Below are 17,635 nucleotides of genomic sequence, written 5' to 3'. Positions count from 1 at the left end.
CTCCTGCATGTGTTGTTGTCTTTGCAAAAGGTTTTCATGCCCTTCCCTTTTACATACATAAGTTTCACTGTGTTTCTGCACGGCTGTTACCATAGTTTTTTAATACATGTATATAAAAGCTAACTGTTTTGAATTTTATTTATGGCAGTAAGAGTAAAAGGGGAAGGTTTTTCATTTTTCTATCCCATAAAAAACACATTGAAATGTGTGCTTAAATTGACAAATTATGCATTTAATTTAGAGCCTTAATGTCATTTAAGGACAGAATTAAATTAAAAGAATTGGAAAGAGAAAAAAAAGTTAGACTTAATGGTTATTTATGGGGGAAAAGTTTAAAAATGGAGCAAATTTTAATACTGCAATTCATCCACAAACTGTTAGATTCAAAAATGTCATAAAGAAAAATATGTGATCTTTTTTTATTTAAAAACTTTTCTCCAGGTATATTGTAACATGTGGAAACGACGGCGATGTTCGGATTTGGGAAAGCCTGGATGATGACGATCCAAAGTTCATCACCGTTGGGGAAAAGGCTTACTCCCTCGCACTCAAGGTTCGCCTCTTCTATCAGATTGCAGCCTTCAGGTTGTTGTCAAAACTGATAAATCGGAGTATGTGATTGTGGAAAACTTTTGTCCTTTGTTTCCCCACAGAAAGGCAAGTTGGTGACGGCGAGCTCCAGCAACACGGTGCAGATCCACACGTTTCCCGACGGTGATCCAGATGGCATCCTGACGCGGTTCACCACCAATGCCACTCACGTCACCTTCAACCGCAGCGGCACCAGAGTCGCCGCCGGATCCAGGTGACTGAGACCAGAAATGACCAAGGGATAATGACTAATTTTATTATGAATGTTTTGTTTCCAAACAACTGGCTACTTCTCCAGTTAGTGTTAGAAATAAACTGATATGAGTTCTGGTTTAAGAAGTTCCATTCGCTTAAATTGCATACCAATTATTTTTGTTGTATTGGATAAGAAGTATTTTTTTCATTTATTTATCAACTGGGGACCAAATTTTCATAATTTATTTGACTCTATGGGGATAATAATCTTTTACTTTCTGGAACTATGGCACAGAAGTCCAAATTTAGTTTCATTACACCATCAAAACTACTAATAAACAATCGTTTATTAGATCAAAAGTATTAACTAATGTCCGTTTTAGATTTTCGTTCAGTGTTGTAGTTTGTCCGCCATCCAGCAGAGGGCGCCGCTGGTCATCCTGGGAGCTGATGATACAGAAATCAAAGACGGCGGCCATCTTTGATGGACCGAAAAAGACAAACGGTCCCGAGTCCGATGTGGGATGAAAAATGTATTTTATGCTGTTCTGTTTTGAAACATAAATACTCGCTATTAAGTTTTCACCTTAATGGCGCTAATTCAGCTGAGCTACACGACAAAACAGCGCCAACTTTTCGATTAAAAAGTTACTGAAGCGCTACGAAGATGAGGCTGAGGTGACAGAAAACTGTAATTACCCAGAAAAATGGAAAAAGACATGATTTTTTAGGGCTGTGGTGAATTAACCCTTGTGTTTAGAAATGGGGCCCAACCGACCCCACACACGTAAAACTTGTATCATTTGCCACAGTCATCTTCGTTTGCCTCAGTCCTCACACGCACAAGCGCTTAATTTAGCGAAGTTTTATTGTTCCTACAGGAACAACTGCAGGTAATATGTTTATATTATTATCTCTGAGGAATTAAGTCAGTGTTTCACATATTTTATTTTTATATTCAACTACATAAGAAGTTCCTCTAATATTTAATGATGTGACAAAATCACATGTATTCAGTCGCTATTTAGTACAGCTGACACAAATAGTGGTAAAATTTAAATGATATGGCCTCTATATGTTATGGAAATATCGGCCATATTGACAACAGAAAACTCAGGTTTTAACAAAATGGCAGCTTATCAATTACTCTTTTTTTTGATCGTTTCAAATTCAAAAATCCTTTATTGTATGCTATTGTAACTCCTATACATTCAAATTCTTCAAATTGTTGTTAGAAATGGTGATGGCTAAGATTAGCCATCTTTAAATTAATTCATTGACAACTTGCACCCCTAATCAAATTTCAAAAATAAAAACGAGTTTTCCCTTTTTATAAAGAGAATTTAATCTTATGGACATGAGAAACCTTCAAAAATATTTTTTCATGCTCCAGAGGTTTTTCCACATGTCGGTTTCACTTTGTGAATCCGTCTGTCTGCTCTGCTGTGATTTGATTTCACGTTTCTGCTGCAGCTGAAACCCACCTGGCAGACAGAGCGCGCCTCTTCGGGTTGATTGGCTGTGATTGGAGCAGGATGTGCGTTTCCTGCATGAATTGATTCGTTTTGAGCAGCTTGATCTCAACAATAGAAGCTCAGGACATGGAGCTGCATCAATGTTGCTGTTTTCTGGCTAATGAGGCCTGTTGTGTTATCAATTCCTTAAATTCTGGCTTCGCCGCCGCCAGAGGAGGAAGTCCGGATTATTTTTCCTGTTTCGTCTCACTGTGACGTCATGAAGTTTTTATTATTCTCCTGTTTTTTTTTCTCAGTGACTTCATGGTGAAGGTGGTGGAGGTGTCAGACAGCAGCCAGCAGAAAACACTGCGGGGTCACGAAGCGCCCGTCCTCAGTGTGACCTTTGACCCTAAAGATGAATACTTGGTGAGAAACAAACAGAACTATTTTCTCTATTAGATTTTTACTCAGACATTAGCTGCATGTTTTCTTATTTTCATGATAATTATTAAATTTATTTGCTATATTTTATTTTAGTACATTTATTAATAGAAATGGTGCAAATAAATTATAATTATTTTTTCAAGTGTTTTTTTATAATATTACTCAGAATTATAATGTTGATTTAATTTATTTGCTGATTTTTATTTCAGTACATTTATCAATAATAATAGTACAAATAATTTATCATTTTTAAAAACATTTTCTTATATTACCAGGAATAATAAGATTAAATAATTAAACTTTTTCGCAATGTTTTATTTTAGTACATGTATTAATAAAAATAGTAAAAATAATTTCTAATTATTTTTTAAAATATGTTTTTATAGTATTACTACCAGTAATAATAATAATAATAATAATAATCCAAGTGCAATAAATATGTTACAATGCTTACAGATTAATCATCACAATGATACTTTATAGAGTTTTATTTCAGTATTTTATTATGTTATTGTAGATCTGAAATAAGACTTTTAAAATGTTTTTTGTAAGAGAAACAATCTGCCAATGAAACCAGTCATTTTTAAATACATTTTAATTAATTATTTACTAAAAACAAACTTCTATATCCTGCTGAAGAATTACTTGTAAGTTATTTTTGTCTTATTTCAAGGGCTTTCAGATATTTACACTAGAAAACAGACAAAAATATTTGGTAAAATCGTGTGTTTTTGCAGCGTAAATGTTTTGGAGATCAAATTAGGAAGTAATTTCACTTAATTAAATAAAATTTATCTATTTCGACATGCATCTAGAGCCATATTCTGAACTAATTTGTGTGTCTGACGGGTAAAGATGATAAACTATTAATCCGTTTGCGCCGTCTGGTCTCTGCCAGGCGTCTTCCAGCTGCGACGGCTCGGTCGTCGTGTGGAACATCGAGGATCAGGTACGTCTGATTCCCATCAGCCCGGTTCAGCAAACGTTTTGTTTCATGGGTCGGAAAAACACCGGGGGTTTGGAGTCCAATAAAAATAACAAAGAAACAAAGCAGTGACTTTTTATGCTATTCAACAATAAACTAGGTTGGATACTTTAAGTAAAAGAGTAAAATATAAAAAATATTCATTGACGTATAAATTATTGTAGAGCCTCATTAAAAGACGGAAATGTTTCTGCTGAAAGTAATGAAACATTCTTTGTATAATTTGAGCAATAAAAATGAAATTTAGGTCATTTTGTTGAAAAGTAAGTTTCCTAAAATCATTAAAAACAGAGTCTGGGTATTGAATACTTGGTGCCAACATTTTCAATTCTAAGATTTTAATTGGTCTGTAATAATTTTACCCTGATTAAAAATAAAAAGTCTGAACATCTGCTGGGGTTTGAGGCAGTTTGTATTCTTTTGAATTGGACTTACGCCTGTCATGGTAATAAATCTAGCTTTAATTTATCCCAGAAGTTATTGAGATAAACGATGATATTGTTGTTTTGAGATCATTTTCCAGTAATTGGTGGTAATGGCACAATAATGCATTTGCATTTATCAATAAACTTTAAATTCTAATGAACATTTAACACTGGAAATGGAAAACATGTTAAATATCCAGAATAAAGAAACAAAACAACAAATAAAATTAATCATGGAGTTTCTGGAAACAAAAATGTTCTTCAAAAAAGGTTCATTTGAGACCAAAACACCAGACCGAAAACCTTTTATCATCCAGAGAGAAATGAGAAAAACAATAAATCATGCTTTAATTATCATGTTATTGATTGATTGATTGTTTATTGACAGGTCTAATTTTAGTTGTGGACCCCATTTGTTCAGTTTTTATCCTATTGTTTTTGAAATCGTATTTTCCTTTCTCCTCTCAGACTCGGGTGACCAGCTGGCCGCTGCTACAGAAAACGAACGACGTCAGCAACGCGGCGTCTCTGTGCCGCTTGGCGTTCCAGCCTGCAGCTGGGAAGGTCGGTCAGCCGGGGTTCGCTGAGCGGGCGCATTAAAAGCACAAATCGTCTGAAAAACGTTTCGATGTTAGCTTTTAGCTGTTCCAGTGGAAACCAGAGTTCACCTGTACGAGCGGGGATCCTGGGATCAGGTCGGCTCGCTGTCCGATGAGCTGCTCACACAGGTGAGAGCAAAACTACTGCACTGTAAAAAATGATCACATTCCAGTTTGCTGTTTTTGGAAAGTGCTCGATATTCAAACTGCAGAGTTTTGTAATAAAACCAAATGATTAAAAGCCTAAATTTGGAAAAACTTTATTTACAGTTAAAACTAGATATTTTAATAAACTGCGCAAAAAAAAAATTTGTGGATCCCTTGCAGCACTAAAAACATAAACAGTATAAGAAAAAAAAAAAAAAAAAAAAAAAAAAAACCTTACCGAGTGTTTTTGGTCTAGTTTCTAGTGCAAATGTCTTGGTGCACTTGAAATAAAACAAAACTAACTTATAACTTTTTAACAAGATGCAGCAGCTTTTACATAATTTAAAAATAATTTTAGATAACTTTTTTTAATAATTCCTTAATACTGGAAAAAAATATTTTTATAATTGAAATAATTCCAATGCAACCAGTATTGTTTTATTAATCAATATTAGACAATTACTGACTTAAATTAAGGTATTGTCTTGCTGAAAAGTTGCTTGTCAGTTAGTTTTGTCTCATTTAAAGTGAACTAAGACATTTGCACTAGAAACCACAGAAATAGTTGGTAAGATTTTGTGTTTTTGCAGTGTATAGCTTAAAAAAAAAAATTAAGTCAATAATTCCTTAATATTGATTAAAAAAGTTCTAGTTCTATTAGCAGATTATTTAAATTATAACAAAATTTTTCCCACGTTAGAAGTTAAATAATCTGCCAAAAAATACTTAAGATTTAGTGTTTTTGTAGTGTACACCTAATAAAAAGATAAATTATTTCCTTCTCGCTGTCTCAAGTTAAATCAGATTAAATATTCTTGTTTTCGGTCAGTTAGACTCACTAAAATTATCTCTATTTGCTAAATGCTAGAAAACAAAATCCTATAAACTGTTTTAGTTTCTTGTGCAAATATTTTGAATTTAAAAATCGGATTTTACATTAAGTTATTGAAATTAAGAGATTTAGTTAAATTAGTGTTTTATTTTCAAACTAATCAGATGGAGACATTTCAAATATAGATGCTATCACAAGATGTTAGAACTACTAATAATTGATATCATGCAATAGTGAAGTGAAACTGTTGTTTGTATTGTTTTTTTCTCCAAAGTGATGCTGGAAAAGTTTGAAAACTTACCTTGAAAGTGCTTGAAACGTGCTTGAATTTCACGTTGGGAAAAGTGTCTGAATGGAAACTCTGGTTCAGCTGTGAAGAAGCGTTCTAGAGGTTTTATTCCTCATAAAGTTTCTTTCTCTCTCTGCAGCCCGTGAACGTGGCGGCCTGGTCCCCTTGCGGCCGCTTCCTTGCAGCCGGCGCCGTCGGAGGTTTGCTGACGATCTGGGACGTGAACAGCCGGCTGGTGGTGGAACGGTGCGGCCCAGAGTCGGATCTCTTAGGAGCCGTGTTTATCGTCGTCGTTCTTACAGGTGAAATGTGTTTCCTGCAGGCAGAAGCATGAGAAAGGATTCACGGTGTGCAGCTTGGCCTGGCATCCGTCCGGCAGCCAGATCGCCTACACGGACACAGAGGGCTGCCTGGGCCTGCTGGACGGACTCAGCATCTCCGGTACCGGTACCGGCTCCACCACGGTACCGCCACCTTCCACCTCCACTCTAACACTCACTGCTGTCTCCCTCACCAAGCAGCAAGCTCTTCCTGAACTGCTTTACTAATTTTTAATAAGATTTCTGAATGTATTTGTGCAGTTTTACTCATTTTATATGACATTTCTGATGGTATTTGCAGTTAGTTATTTTAGATAATATTTCTGCTGGTTTTTGCACATCTCTTTTGTTTGCACAGTTTTATTTTTACTAAAAGTATTTTTTTAATGCACATTTGTACATTTTTAAAAGTTGTCCTAATATCCTACTCTGCAGGTTCTTTTGGATTTAGGGTGTTATTCTTGATAACTGCACAGTATTTTATATCCTTTTTTTTTTTCAATTCTTTTTAATTTTGTTTTAATATATTTTTGTTTTGATTTTTTTTTCTTTTCTTTTTTAGCCAAATCTATTGGGCTCCTGCTTTGCTCAGTTTGTTCCACCAGTTAATTGAAGGCGATGAGATTAATTTCCGTCCAACAGAATCACTACATAAAATTCCTGTTTTGTCTTCAGGCTCCAGCTGCGAAACCTGCTAAAGGCTACGACGACCTGTTTGACGAGGATGATGACAGACTGATGGATGAAGGACTCAGTGACACCAATTCACCAGTAAAGAAGGCGGCGGCGGCGGAGGATGAGGACGATGACGACTTCCTGATCCCGTCCACGGGTCGAGTGAGGAACAGAGGCGCCATCCTGGACGATGAGAACTCGCTGGGTGAGGAAGAGTTGCATCATTTCAGGTGTTTTCTGAACCTGCCGTTTAGCTACAAGAACAGAAAACATGACTCTGAGATGCAACTGTAAGACGGGAACAAATGTTTTAACTTCCCGTTGCTTTCCTGGACTCTGAGGTTGTATTTCAAAATTTACACGTTTTATTCCAGTATTTAAATCTAACTTACCTGGAACTTTCACGTTACATTCTGAAACTGACGTGTTACGATCTGGACACATTTCAGGAATTACAAACTACACTCCAGTAATATCCGTGTTTCCACAGAAAACTGTCAGGCTCCAAACGTTCAGCTTGTGTTTAATTTACTGGTTACAGCCCCTGAATTTCATGTTTTTGTCCAAAAACTGCAGGTTAACATTTGGTAATTAAAAATAACATTATAAAACTTGTATGTTACTTTCTAGAACTTTGACACTACTTTCTACAACTTATATGGCACTCTCTAGAATTTGTATTCCACTAAGCAGAACTTTTACGCTGTTTTTTAGAGCTTGCACACTAATTTTAGATGCTAGCTTTTAGAGGTTGTATTCTACCTTTTAGATTTTTACGCTACTTTTATAGCCCACATGCTACTTTCTAAAACTTCCCCCTGCTTTGTTGACATTTTATGCCACTTTTCAGAACTTGATCACAACTTTTTAAAAAGTAGCATTAAGTTTAAAAAGAACTTAATACTACATTTTTTATTTTGTGTGCTACTTTTTAGAACTTTAAGCTGCTTTTCAGGAGTTTACAATACACTTTAGGATTTGTGTGCTACTCTTTAGAATGTGCAGGCTACTTTGAAGTACTTGCATGCTACATTCTGGATCGTGCATTTTTCAACTTTTCTGAACATTCCCAGAACCTAACTGGTGCAGATTGCTCAAATTCCTAAGGGGGAAAATTAACCTGCAAGTTTCAGAAACTGATCTGCGTTCTGGTCTTTAGAAGTTGCATGTCAACAGACAAAGTCAAACAGGTTCTTTGAATTTTTGGAACAGTCTGGAAAGTACCATATTCTCTGTGTTCAGCGCAGTGAACACGAAGATCTGGGAAAGGATTGGCTGCTTTCTGTATCTTTAATCACAGTGCTTTTCAATGCAGCACATTAAATTGTAAATGAGTTTCAGAACCTGTTGCTGTTTCAGCGTTGACGTGTCTGAAGTGTGTATTTCTGTGAGTGTCTGTTAAATTTGAAGTTTTTTGTTCTTATGCTCTAATTTCAGACACAGGATCCCTTAAACTCGGTCAAGATAAGTTTGGGGAGGATGATGATGACGACGCCGGCAGCTCAGTGGCCCCGGCGGCGGCGGCGCCGCTGCGCCCCGTCTACGACGGCCCGGTGCCGACTCCTCCCCAGAAGGCCTTTCAGCCCGGATCCACGCCAGCTCACCTCACTCACCGCTTCATGGTAGGACGCCCGGACTCACGCCTCCATTTTCCCGCTGTGGGTTTCCTCCCTCATGCTCCCTAAACTGTCCAGATGTGGAACTCTGTGGGGATAGTGCGAGGCTACAACGATGAGCAGGACAACGCCATCGACGTGGAGTTTCACGACACCGCCGTGCACCACGCCATGCACCTCACCAACTCCCTGGGTCACACCATGGCCGACCTTTCCCAGGAGGCCGTGCTGCTGGCCTGCCCAAGCACCGACGACCTCGCCAGGTGAGGCTGGATTGGACGATGCGGCTGAAAAACGTGTCGCGATAAAAGTGTTTCATAGGAGTTGATATCGATAATTAGAGCTTTTTTGTTTTAAATATCTGAAAAACTGGTTTCCAGTTTTCACTCCACACCGTTTTTTTTTTTTTTTTAAGCAGTTAAGAGGCACAGTGGTGAAACCTGAAACTGCTGCTGTGCAAGTTTCTCAATAGATTGTTGCTAGGTCGCTGTCCTCTGCAGTCATATGCATCGATGGCTTCCTCCAGTTCCAGTGAACGTCTCTAACTTCTCCTGTTTGCTCCCAGTAAGCTGCAGTGCCTCCACTTCTCCAGCTGGGACACCAATAAGGAGTGGATGGTGGACCTGCCGCAGGGCGAGGACGTGAAGGCGCTGTGTCTGGGTCAGGGCTGGGCGGCCGTCGCCACCAGCGCGCTGCTGCTGCGGCTGTTCTCCGTCGGCGGCGTCCAGAGGGAGATCTGCAGCCTGCCGGGGCCGGTGGTGTGCATGGCCGGCCACGGGGAGCAGCTGCTGGTGGTTTACCACCGAGGTACGACCCAAACTCACTCCAACACGGAGGTTTCCCTCAGGCCAAACAAAGCCACAGGCTGGACCTTTCTGCAGAACAGAGTTGATTTTAATCATTTCTGTGTTTATTTGCCTGAATATTATCCTATCCAGGCAAATAAATAGGAACTCAGGACACTCAAGAACTGTCCTGAGTTCACTTCTTTTGCAGGTTTTGTATTTAAAATGTCCTGATATTTCAAATTTGATGCAGGGCTGACATGATTAATAGTGATTAATCGATTATTGAATTAATCAACTAATTTAGTAATTGGTTAATCGTTAACTAGAGCAATTTGCAAAAGGCAATTTGCTGAGAGAATAATATATTGTCACCTTCCTAAAATAATGGCCAAGTCATTTTTTGCCAAAAGTTATTATTATTTTATATATTTTTTAAAACTCACCTGATTCAAATTCAGTAAAATTAATCTCCTATCAAGCACCAATTATTAATGAAAAAAAAAACACAGAATAATTTACAGTAATTTTTAGCTGCAGATGAATCCTTTCCTACAAATGATGAAGCTTTCAATAAAGGAATGCTGTTATCCCATTTTAGTGATCGATTAATCTGACGATTAATTGGATAATAAATTGTTGTGTTTTAGTCAATAAAACATTTATTTCCTTATTTTAAAAATGAATTATTTGTTTGTTTGCATATTTTAACATATTTCTAATGTATAAAAAGGTTAAATAAAAAATCTGAACAATGTGCCAATTTTTTTATGATTAATCAGTTAATATTCAGAAGAATTGATTACAAAGTTGATCATAGTTGCAGCCCCAAGTTTGCTCTACAATGTTCGTAGAGGCTTTGGAAGAAAACAGGCCCACAGCATCACACGTCTTCAGCCGTACCTAACATCTTTGTTGTTGAAAATCTCAGTTTACGTCTTGTCTGACTAAAGTTTGCAGCTCCTAATTAACATCCTGGAAGTATCTGGCAAACTCCACATGTCCGTGTTTGTGATGGTAGGATGGGAAAAGCCTTTTCTTAGCTTCATTTCTGATCCTGTTTGCATATAAATGGCGTCTAGCGGTTGTCATGGAGACAGGTGAGCTCAGTACGTTACAGATCTGAAAATGGCCAGGTTTTTTTTTACCTTCCTTCGTTATCCACCTCCTCTGTGGGTTTTGATGGCTATCAACTGTTACCTCTAAGATGAACAGGTTTTCAAAATGGCCGCCCTTGAATTGTATGGATGCTCATGTTCTTTTTTGCTTCACGCCCTCAGCGACGGGTTTCGACGGAGAACAAGCTCTCGGCGTTCAGCTGCTGCAGTTTGGTCGCAGAAAGAGGCAGCTGATGAGCGGCGAACCGCTGCCCCTCTCCCCCAAGTCGTACCTCTGCTGGGCTGGATTCACCGCCGAAGGTCAGAACCCGGACGAAGTTCCTCACGTCTGAATGAGAAGTTTGTTTTCAGAGCCGGTTTCTCGTGTTTTCAGGCACGGCGTGCTACGTGGATTCAAACGGCCTGGTGCGGATGCTGAACCGCGCGCTGGGCAACACCTGGACGCCGGTTTGCAACACCAGAGAAACCTGCAAGAGCAAATCGGATCACTACTGGGTGGTCGGGGCGCATGAGAACCCCCAGCAGCTCAGGTGAGCCGCAGACAGCCGCAGTGTGTAAAGTGGAAGAAGCTTTTACATGTTACTGCTGAGAGAAAAGATTTTGCATCTCAAAATATTAGAATATCCCAAAAAGGTTTTTTTCACTCCTTTCAAAGAGTTAAACTCTTTTAGATTCATTTCCTATGGAGTAAAACATTAAAACCTTTTTTCTTGTAAATGTTATTATTATGGTTTACAGACAATGAAAACCAAAAGTTTGGTGTCTCAAAATATCAGGATATTACATAAGATCAATTTTGTAAAAAGTATGTTTTAAAGAGCAAATTCAGGCGACTCAAAAGTATGTTTTGACTTTATTCTTAAGGGGGGAAAAAAATCAAAATTATGAGAAGAATTCAGATTGTTTTTTAATTCTCATTGGCACCAACCCTCTTCCATAACCTCTGGTTCCAGTGTTTATTGCCTTGAATTGGAGTCTTGGGCCGCAAAAAAAATCAGTCAGTGGCAGCAAACGGCCCCCGCGCCAAAGTTTTAACAACCTTGCTTTAACTTATTTGCAGTAATAAAACTGTTCCATGTTCCAACCGTTTTAGCAGTTCTTGTTTCCGGTTTAAATTTTGACGTCAAGTTGATTTATTTTTATTTGAATGCATTCAGGTGTATCCCGTGCAAAGGCTCCCGGTATCCTCCCACTCTGCCTCGGCCGGCTGTCGCCATCCTGCCGTTTAAGCTGCCGCTGTGTCAGACCAGCACAGAAAAGGGACAAATGGAGGTGAACCCAAAAGCCCAACACACGTCGGCAAACAGCTTCACTCCTCGTCTCATTTTGTTTCTGAGGCATTTTTGGTTGTTGCAGTAGAACGGTTTCAGGAAGTAATTCCTGAATTTTCCGTCCTCCACTTTGTTTCCAGGAGCAGTACTGGCGCTCCGTCCTCTTCCATAATCACTTCAGCTTCCTGTCCTCCAGCGGCTACGAAGTCGACGAGGCTGCGCAGACGCAGTCGGACAAGGAGCAGCAGGAGCTTCTCATGAAGATGTTTGCTGTAAGAGGGAACATGAACCTTAACATTACTCTAAAATACACATTTTTATGCTGTTTTGACTGCTTCTAAAAAACAAAACACTTTAAAAAAAACCATCCAGGTGCTTTTCAGCAATAAGTCTTTAATACGTTTTTAAAATGAGCCATTTTAAAAACCTTCCTAATGTAACGTCCCAAATCAGCAGGCACTGACCTTTCACCTAGCAACCCCAGGGGAACTCTGCCCTGTTACCTAGCAACCCCAGGGGAACTCTGCCCTGTTACCTAGCAACCCCAGGGGAACTCTGCCCGTTACCTAGCAACCCCAGGGGAACTCTGCCCGTTACCTAGCAACCCAAACTGAGCTCCACCACTTTTGGTCAGTTTGGACAGAAAGGGGACAGAAAAGAGTAACAGAAATGAAAACCAGAATAATTTAAACAGCAACAAGCAATAAATCAGTTAATTAAAACAAGCTCAATAATTTCTATTTGCATGATTTATCATTTTTCTCTCTTTCTGCTAAAACTTGGATGATAAGTCTTCAGTCTTATCATGTTGTATCGACCCAACCGGTTCAAGGAAGCGTGACGGGTCACCTTTGTTTGTTCCAGTTGTCCTGTAAGCTGGAGCGGGAGTTTCGCTGCGTGGAGCTGGCGGAGCTGATGACCCAGAACGTGGTGACTCTGGCGATCCGGTACGCATCCCGATCCAGGCGGATGAACCTGGCGCAGCGGCTCAACGAGATTGCGCTGGAGAAGTCGACCCAGCTGCAGGAAGACGAGGAACCTGAAGAGGAGCCGGAGTTCTCTAGCGACAGACGGACCTCGGGGTAAATCGGAACACATCGCTCCCTACGGCAGAAACGATTAATCGATTATAAAATAACCGTCCACTAAAATTAAAAGGCCTTTTGCTGAATGAACAACTTATTGACAGCAGTAATTAAACTAAAACTTTATAACATTTTAGGCAACAGAATGTTTATTTTCATAGTTAAAAATTAATTTAACTATTTCCTAATTTGCATCTTTTAATGTACACTGCTCAATAAAATAAAGGGAACATGCAAATAACACATCCTAGATCTGAATGAATGAAATATTCTCATTGAATACTTTGTTCTGTACAAAGTTGAATGTGCTGACAACAAAATCACACAAAAATCATCAATGGAAATCAAATTTATTAACCAATGGAGGCCTGGATTTGGAGCCACACACAAAATTAAAGTGAAATGTTCCCTTTATTTTTTTGAGCAGTATATTTTTAATATAATGTAAAAAGTTAAATGAAAAATTTGCAGAACGTGGCAATTTTTTAAATCCGATTAATTGCCAGAACAATCGATTAATCAAATAATCGTTAGCTGCAGCTCTAGATTAAATGGTTTATAATCTGGAATTGAACAAATGTTCCCAGTCTGTTTATTTTCCATATCGTTAAATGTCCTTTAACTTTATTTGTCCAGGTATCGGCAGACTGAACCTTACAACACGAGGCAGAACGACGAGCAGCAGGAGGAGGATGAAGAAGAGTGTGAGGAGGAAGAGGATGGAAGGGAAATGGAGACAGAAGAAACCAAAAGATGTGAGTTTTCACCTCCTTTCCTCTTAGTTTTTCCCAAACCGTGGATGAGTCCAGCTGAAGGTCCCGTTTTGCTTCTCAGGTTTGAATCCTTTCGCTAAAGAGTCGGGTTTGCCCGCGAAGCCGTCGTTGACGCCAGGTGAGTCCAGGACGCAGGCGACCACCAGCGTGTTGTCGCTGTTTGCTAACTTCAGACATGGTGAAGTACAACTCTTTGGTTAAAATTAAAAATAAATCAGTTTATTGAGCAACTTATCAAAGTTTTACATCTGCATTGCATCATGAAAACTAAAAAATATATCTTTACCCATTTATATGTTAATTTATCCATCCATCGATTTATTCATCCATCCATTTATCATCTATCTGTCCGTTTATCCGTCTGTCAACGTTCCTGAATCTTTGCTTCTTTCTGGTCCAGTTGGTCGAGTTGGAAGATCAAACCCGTTCAAGGTGAGAACCGCAGCACGTTTCTACACCAGGTTATGTTTTATAGTGTAAATGTTAAACTGTGGGTTAAATCTGACGCTTTCAGGTCGCTGATTCTGGCAAGCCGACGTCTTCGTCTGGACAAGCTCGAGTGTCAAACATCCTGGACAACATGAGGTCCAGCAGGAAGTTGGCTCCGCTCAGCGGGTCAGCAGGGAAACCCAGCAAAGGCCCCGTCCTCAAGCCACTGGCTCCCAGAACCAAAGCCAAGGTAACTACGGCTGAAACGATTAACCGGATTAATCACGATTAATCGTGATTAATCGATTACTGATCAATTTATTAATCTTTTTCTAATATTGTTTAAGAAAGACTTGAATAAGCGTTTTTATTCAATTATTTATCAGATTAATCAATAAATAAAAGAATCGATTAATCGTTACAAGTTGCCCAAAGGTGACATCATCATCTTTAAAATAAATATCTGCGACTTGTTGACATATCTATCTATTTAAATAATATGGATCATACTTTAGTGGTTTTTAGGACTTTAAACAGAAGTTATGACAGTTTTGATCTGTTTCAGCAAAACAGACGGTCTTCAATTTTTATTTCTTGTGCCTTTCTCCGACAGGCTCAGTCAACTTTGCTGCAGATCTCCAGCAACAAGACGGCCAATAAGAAAACTCTGGAGGCCGCGGAGCCTGCCGCAGATCTGCAGAAACAGCCTGACACTGCAGCGCCACCTGCAGAAAACACAGAGAATAAGAGGTGGAATATATAAAAAGAAGAGCAGATTAGTGAAACTTCTGCGTTTAAAAAACTAAATTAAGAAACTCTCTTTGTCTTCAGGCCAAAAACAGGCTTCCAGCTGTGGCTGGATGAGAACCGGAAGATCATAATCGCCGATAATCCGGATCTGGACGAGACGGACGTCATCAAAGAGGCGATGGGACGATTCAGGACGCTGTCAGCAGACGAGAGACTGGTACAAAAATATTAATTCAATTCATCCGTAACCTCAACACCTGCGCTGCTGTCCAGCAGGGGGATATAAATATTCCTAACAGGGAAAGCATGGTGGGGTTGGTGTCATGATATGGGGTTACTTCGTTTCTGGATGGTTTTATATGGCATCAGTGATTTCTGTTATCTGGAGAACAAAAAGCAGCTCCCTGTTTTAGTGACCCAAACTATAATTAGCTAAGGTTAGCTAAAATGTTGCCAGTAGCATGTGGGCTATCGCTAACATTTTGACTAACATTAATTCACTTCATTCATTATGCTAAACTTGGCTATTTTATTACAATTAACTAAAATGCTAATTCTAGCTATAATGCTAACGTAGCGTGAGGGTTATCAGAAGCATGCTGACTCATTATTGGCCACAAAGTTTTTACTAAGTTGCACCTGCATCTGCTTTCAAATTAAGTTTCTTTCTTTTTACTATTAACTCTTTAAGTGCCACCCTCAACATGCTTACATGCAAGTCAAAGTATTTTAACTTTGACTTGTACGTTACTGTCATCATGACAGCTAAGGGTTCAAAAGAAAGTGAAAATCATGATTATTAAAAGATTAAAGCATTTGTATACGATGAAGCAGCGGCCAAAATTGCCATTTCCAAATTTATTTTGGAAAGGAATTTATTTCAACAATAAATTCATTCAAATGTTGAGTTTTTTGGACGGTGTCGCCGTCGGTCAGTAAGGTGGAAAAACGAGGGCAGCTGTGTCACAAATGAGTCACTTCACCTTTTCATCTTCCTGTTCCTGACCCTGCATACATCATGTCTGTTAGCGGAAACGGGATCATTCAGAACAGAAAGCGAAGAGGAGGTGGAGAGGAGGATGAAGAGGGTCGTTGCCTGGGAACTCGATGATCCTGTGATGATGCTTTCAGCTGGTTGACATTCAGGAGAGGAGACAACATTTCTTTTTATCTGCTATTTTGTATTTTAGGGGTTTCTTGGATTTGGATACTTTAAATTTACTGATGTAAAAAAATAACCAGACACTTGCATTGGATCCCCTTGACCAGCAGGGGGCGTCCAGAGCAGCAGTGCACTATTATTCTACAAACCTTAACAAATTTATCTGGTTTAAACAAACGGATAAAAACAAGAAAGATCCTCAGAAAGTCTGGAAGTCAAATAAATTACATTTGCTTTAAAACTTTATTATATTTACTGTATTTTACGGCCATAAGTACCAAATCCTCATTTTTATTTCTGGTGTATTTTCCAGGTTTCTATGCTTTTGTCTGGAAAACTATATAATCTGGTTTCAATTCCAGATCTGGATGACTGTTGAAAAATATTTTAATTCTAGACTTTATTCCTGATCTATTTATCCATCCATACATCCATACATCCATACATACATACATACTTACTTACTTACACAATTTCACACTTTTACTGTTATGGCTGGTAGAAACAAAATCAGCTTCTTTTACTTTTATTTAACTTTTTATTTTATCAGGGAAATGTTTAAAATTTAAAATTAAAATCTGAATTCATCGTAAAATTAAGTTTTAACTGAAAGTTTTATTGAAAATCAAACAAGAAGTGAAAAAAACGACATTTGATGTTTGATGATGACATCTGTGACCCTGAGGTCAGATTAGCAACAATCCACTGCTTTTCATGTCGCACTGGTTTGTTACTGTTAACGGCAGCTGCTGGAGGTGTGTGTGTCTGTGTGTCTGTGTGTCTCCACTCAGCGGCCTGATGATTCATCCCAGATCTATTACGTCTAGGAAAACGCTTCCTTTTGTCTCTGAGAGGAGAGAGAAAAAATAAAATCACGAGGGGGAAGAGAGACGCCGCCTGTCAATAGTGATTAAACATGACAGGATGCAATTTCCAGCCGCACGCCTGAGTGTCCGTGTGCGGCGTTAGTCATCGCCGTGCAGGTGTTCGCCGCCCGCGTTGGACGATGAGCAGCAATCTCTGGGTTCTTGTCCCGAACAGCAATTAACGTGAGCGTCTTGGTGTCTTCTGTTCCAGTTGTGGACAGAAAGGGCGAAAGGACAAAGTGGAGAAACTGCAGACGTGAAGAAAAGAAAGAGAGCAGAAAACGAAGCGGTGGAGAGTGATGAAAGTAACGCCAGGAAGAAGTTGTCGTCCCTGGATCCGTCCTCCAAGCTGTCTGCGTTCGCATTCAGCAAAAACTGAATGTTTTACTCATGAAAAATGTGGAAAAAGATGTTTTGTTTTCTTAAGAGTTGTCTGTTTCTGTGTTGGATCAAAAGGTCATCATGCTTCGTCAGAGATGATGACAATCTGGTTCTTTTTTATTTTCAATTTGTAAAAACATTTCTGTATTTTAGCAATTTAATAAATATTAAAATTCAGATTTAGTGTGAAGTAATGGTATTTTTGATGCAAATCAACAGTGCCTTTTGGAAAATATCCAACATTTTAAATTTGCCACATTTTTGGACTTCAATTTGTGTCTTAACTGCTTCTAAAAATACCAAAAAATTAACCACCCCCCTCCCCACAAAAGCCAGTTTTTGGCAATAAATTACTGTTTTTTGGTGTCTGGAATATGAGCCCTTTCAAAAACATTTGGAATGCAGCATCACAAATCAGCTGCGTCGTTACCTAGCAACTC

The 17,635-nt window shown here is 38.8% G+C and overlaps 1 protein-coding gene across 3 annotated transcripts in view; it reads left to right on the top strand.

Moving 5' to 3' along the window:
* Positions 1-17,374, top strand: part of wdhd1 (WD repeat and HMG-box DNA binding protein 1) — a 25,357-nt gene extending 7,983 nt beyond the window's left edge. The window contains exons 1-23 of one of the 3 annotated variants that reach the window (XM_016674667.1): positions 1,504-1,524; positions 2,558-2,669; positions 3,586-3,636; positions 4,566-4,661; positions 4,733-4,825; positions 6,104-6,210; positions 6,287-6,428; positions 6,960-7,164; positions 8,397-8,581; positions 8,654-8,838; positions 9,141-9,382; positions 10,641-10,778; positions 10,852-11,008; positions 11,636-11,750; positions 11,890-12,021; positions 12,614-12,831; positions 13,471-13,589; positions 13,669-13,725; positions 14,008-14,039; positions 14,122-14,286; positions 14,650-14,786; positions 14,868-15,003; positions 17,026-17,374. In XM_016674667.1, the coding sequence (XP_016530153.1) occupies positions 2,565-2,669; positions 3,586-3,636; positions 4,566-4,661; positions 4,733-4,825; positions 6,104-6,210; positions 6,287-6,428; positions 6,960-7,164; positions 8,397-8,581; positions 8,654-8,838; positions 9,141-9,382; positions 10,641-10,778; positions 10,852-11,008; positions 11,636-11,750; positions 11,890-12,021; positions 12,614-12,831; positions 13,471-13,589; positions 13,669-13,725; positions 14,008-14,039; positions 14,122-14,286; positions 14,650-14,786; positions 14,868-15,003; positions 17,026-17,193 (2,985 nt within the window). In that variant the 5' untranslated portion in view covers positions 1,504-1,524; positions 2,558-2,564 and the 3' untranslated portion in view covers positions 17,194-17,374. Of the gene's footprint in view, positions 1-1,503; positions 1,525-2,241; positions 2,324-2,557; positions 2,670-3,585; positions 3,637-4,565; positions 4,662-4,732; positions 4,826-6,103; positions 6,211-6,286; positions 6,429-6,959; positions 7,165-8,396; positions 8,582-8,653; positions 8,839-9,140; positions 9,383-10,640; positions 10,779-10,851; positions 11,009-11,635; positions 11,751-11,889; positions 12,022-12,613; positions 12,832-13,470; positions 13,590-13,668; positions 13,726-14,007; positions 14,040-14,121; positions 14,287-14,649; positions 14,787-14,867; positions 15,004-17,025 lie in introns of those variants that run through there. The other 2 variants (XM_016674666.1, XM_007558801.2) reach the window with 2 other exon arrangements.
* The last annotated feature ends 261 nt before the right edge of the window (positions 17,375-17,635 follow it).

This window comes from Poecilia formosa, unplaced genomic scaffold (genome assembly GCF_000485575.1).
Source record: "Poecilia formosa unplaced genomic scaffold, Poecilia_formosa-5.1.2 Scaffold99, whole genome shotgun sequence".
Lineage (NCBI taxonomy): Eukaryota > Metazoa > Chordata > Actinopteri > Cyprinodontiformes > Poeciliidae > Poecilia > Poecilia formosa.
This window is presented reverse-complemented; position numbering and strand designations above follow the sequence as displayed.